The sequence below is a fragment of the Eschrichtius robustus genome, chromosome 14 (genome assembly GCF_028021215.1).
Source record: "Eschrichtius robustus isolate mEscRob2 chromosome 14, mEscRob2.pri, whole genome shotgun sequence".
NCBI classification, from domain to species: domain Eukaryota; kingdom Metazoa; phylum Chordata; class Mammalia; order Artiodactyla; family Eschrichtiidae; genus Eschrichtius; species Eschrichtius robustus.
Window position 1 is genome coordinate 33,611,934 of NC_090837.1, and position 3,393 is coordinate 33,615,326.

General features: G+C 61.0%; 1 protein-coding gene across 1 annotated transcript; it reads left to right on the top strand.

The window, feature by feature from the left end:
- Nucleotides 1-724: 724 nt before the first annotated feature.
- TMEM200C (transmembrane protein 200C) lies at nt 725-2,777 on the top strand. Its single transcript, XM_068563525.1, has one exon. It carries the CDS (start codon nt 725-727, stop codon nt 2,564-2,566), a length of 1,842 nt encoding a protein of 613 aa, XP_068419626.1. The 3' UTR covers nt 2,567-2,777.
- Nucleotides 2,778-3,393: the final 616 nt, after the last annotated feature.

Here is a 3,393-nt window from a genome sequence, read left to right on the forward strand (position 1 = left end):
AGAGCACTGACATAGTTCTCTACTGTTCTCCTAGCCATGAACTCTTTATTAATTATCTCGAGTAAATAATCCGTCTACCAGGATATGACTTTTAATTCCCATCCAGTGAAATGATTTCCTTTTGTCTTTAGAAGTCAGTAACTTTTGTGACTGTTTTTGGGACTTTGGGCCCCACATTGACAGATCCCTCCGCTCGGTTAGAGACTTGGAACTCTGGGGCAGCTCCCTTGAGAAGGCCAGGAAAGCCCTCGCCCACTACCGCTGAGTCCCACATTTATTGATAAGCTTTTACTAATGGTCAGAACTCCGTTGGCTGTCACGCAGGAGCGTTTGAAATGAGCACTGCTGGAATAGTACCTACAGAGTGAGTGGAGGATGAGGGGGAGAAGGAGGTGGACTCCCAAAGTGTTTTATCGTCTCTGATCAATTATTCCAACAGCGCTTCTCTTCCCTGATCCATTTCCCGCACCCCCTGGTCTCTACCTAGGGCACTCCCGTTAGCGGGTAATGGCCCTGGGGCGAGGGGCACGCACGTGGTGGGATCTGGGAGCGGGACCATAGCAGCGCGTGGGATGTTGCTGCAGCCAAGGCTACACCCTCTGACTGTCTTCCTCTGCTTTGCAGCGGGAGGAGGTGGCGGAGCAGCTAGTGGGCAGCTGGTGCCCCCCCGCCCCCAGCACAGGCCTCCGCCCCAGGGGCTAGGCCCGCACTGCACCCGCTCGCCATGATCGCCACCGGCGGCCTGCTGAGGATTTCCGCCAGAAAGCAGGATCCCCTCCGCCCCCCGAGCCAGGTTCCCAAGCGCAAGCGGAAAGCCAGGAAGAGGCGCAAGAACGACGTGGTGGTGGTGAAAGGCAAGCTGAAGCTGTGCTCCGTCTCCGGGCTCATCGCCCTCTGTGGGATCCTGGTGCTGCTGGTGGGCATAGCCTTGGCGGTGGTGGGCTACTGGCCCAAGGCCAACGGGACCAATAGGGAGGGGGGTAAGCAGCTGCCGCCTGCGGGCAGCGGCCACCGCGTCCCCACCATGACCAACAGCAGCAGCAGTGGCAGCAGAAACCGGTCCAGGAAGCACCCGGGGCCTCCGGAGGCTGTCACCGCCAGTTCCGTGGGCGCGCCCAGGAGCACGCCTCCAGCACGGTCCCCCGCGCCCTCTTCGTCCTCCTCTACGTCCGTGGGCTTCTTCTTCCGCATCTTCTCCGGCTACCTGCACTCGGACAAGCTCAAGGTCTTTGGGCCCCTCATCATGGGCATCGGCATCTTCCTCTTCATCTGCGCCAACGCAGTGCTCCATGAGAACCGGGACAAGAAGACCAAGATCATCAACCTGCGGGACCTCTACTCCACGGTCATCGACGTGCACAGCCTCCGCGCCAAAGACCTGGCGGCCGCCGCGGCTGCTGCCGCCGCCGCCGCCGCCTCCTCGTCCTCCGCCCCCGCCTCGGCGCCCCCAGGGGCCGCGCCGCTGAACGGCTTCCTCAGCTACGTGCAGTCGCGGGGCCTGGAGCTGAAGCCCAGCGGCTGCGGCGGCGCCGGGGACGCCTTCGGGGCGACGGCGATGCTGGGCAGGGGTGCGTGGCCCCACCCCGCGGCGCTGGGCGGGGGCGGGGGCGCCGCGTCCCCACCAGACCCGGCCTCGTCCCCGCGCCGCCCGCGGGAGCCCCAGAGCCTGGCGGAGGCCGTGTACAGCATCTACCGCGAGCGCTCCGGCGTGGCCGGCCGTCGCCGGGCCGCCGCGGCCGCCAGCAGCAGCAGCAGCCCGGCGCCCTGCAGCCCCCCCGAGAGCTGGGGGCGCCAGAGCACCGCCAGCTCCCTCGTGGGCTCCTCGCTGAGCGCCTTCGCGCTGCTGCCCCTGCCGGGGGACCGCGACGGGCACGGGGACGCAGCGGGCGCGAGCCGCGGCTGGCAGCAGCCGCCCGGGGAGCGCGGCTCCCGGGAGATCCCGCGGGGCGAGCTCGACCTGAGCTTGACCGACCTCCGCGGCGCCCGGGGCGGCGCGCGCTGGGCGCCCCGCGAGCCGGAGAAGCCGGCGGGCGCGGCGGCCGCGCGCACCGCCAGGGGGCAGGGTGGCCGCCTGCCCAGGACCAGCAGGTACGCGGCCCTGCGACGCCGCAGCACCAGCGGGCTCCCGGACTACCGGGCGCCCTCGTCCCCCGAACCCCCGCCCGCCTCGCGCAGCGCGGACCTGGACTCGAGCGTCCCGGCCCCAGCTGCCTCCCCCGAGCCCCCGCTTCGGCGGGAGCGCTCGCCCCCCGCCGGGCCGGACTCGCCGAGCTCCCAGTCGGATGACCCCTCCTGCAGCAATAAGGGCTACACCCCCCTGCGGGAGGCCGGCACCTCCCTGGAGTCGGTGGTGGACCCGGTGGCTGGTGAAAGTCCAGACGGTGAGGCTGCCACCCCCCCGGGGGCGGAGCAGAGCCCCCCGGAGGGTCCCGGCCAGGAGCCCATAGCGGGCGAGCCCCCCCAGCGGGTGCAGAGGCAGTTTACAAACGAGGAGAAACTCTTCATGATTTCCCGATCTCACGCCCCAGGGGTCGAGGACGGAGAACTGGAAACTACTGGCATTTAGGGAAAAGAGGAGGCGAGAAAAGAGTGAGAAAATCGGAGAAACGCCCGCTTGAAGCAGTGAGCTTAACAGTTCCCTCTGTCCTTGGGGATTTATCCGAGGAAATCGTCCACTACCCAAAGAGCTGCAGAATGTTAGCCTTGAATTGCGTTCACGAGATTCCTGTAGATAACTCCAAGCAATTTTTTTAAACAAAAGCAAACTAGTCTTATATGTCCGATGGTGATTGTATGTTCTATGAAAACCAAATGTATTAAAAAGGTCAGCAATCTAGTTCACGAGATAAAATTCTCTTAATTTTCTTAGGATCAAAATAATATATTTTTGACAGTAACTGTGCACTTTACTCCAACTTTTTTTTTGGATCCCTAATTTCCCTAACCTGTACTCTGCCGCTGGTTTTGTCCACAGCTGCTTGTGAATGACAAGCTTTTTGCCTCCTATGCTTTTGTGGAGCATAGAAGGGTCTGTCTCAGTTCTCTGAGAACTGATATTACGAAATGAAGTCAAAGCCAAAAGCATGAGTTCGTCGGGAAAGAGCACTTTCCTCGCCCCACCCCACTCTGCTCATCCAGTTGCCCAAAGGCCTCTCTATTTTTGAAAAGGGAATTTACATTTTGCTACTAGGGCGTCTAATGGAGACCAGAGGGGGCCAGCACCTAGATGGACTGTTACATTCCTAAATTCACTATATCAAGTACACGATACTTTATGAAGTACTATCACACCTGTACTGAAAATAGCATTAACATGAAAAAATCTTTTTTAATAAAACAAGTTTCCAAACAAACAAACATAATACTCCCTCATTTTGCCTTGGAACTAATACT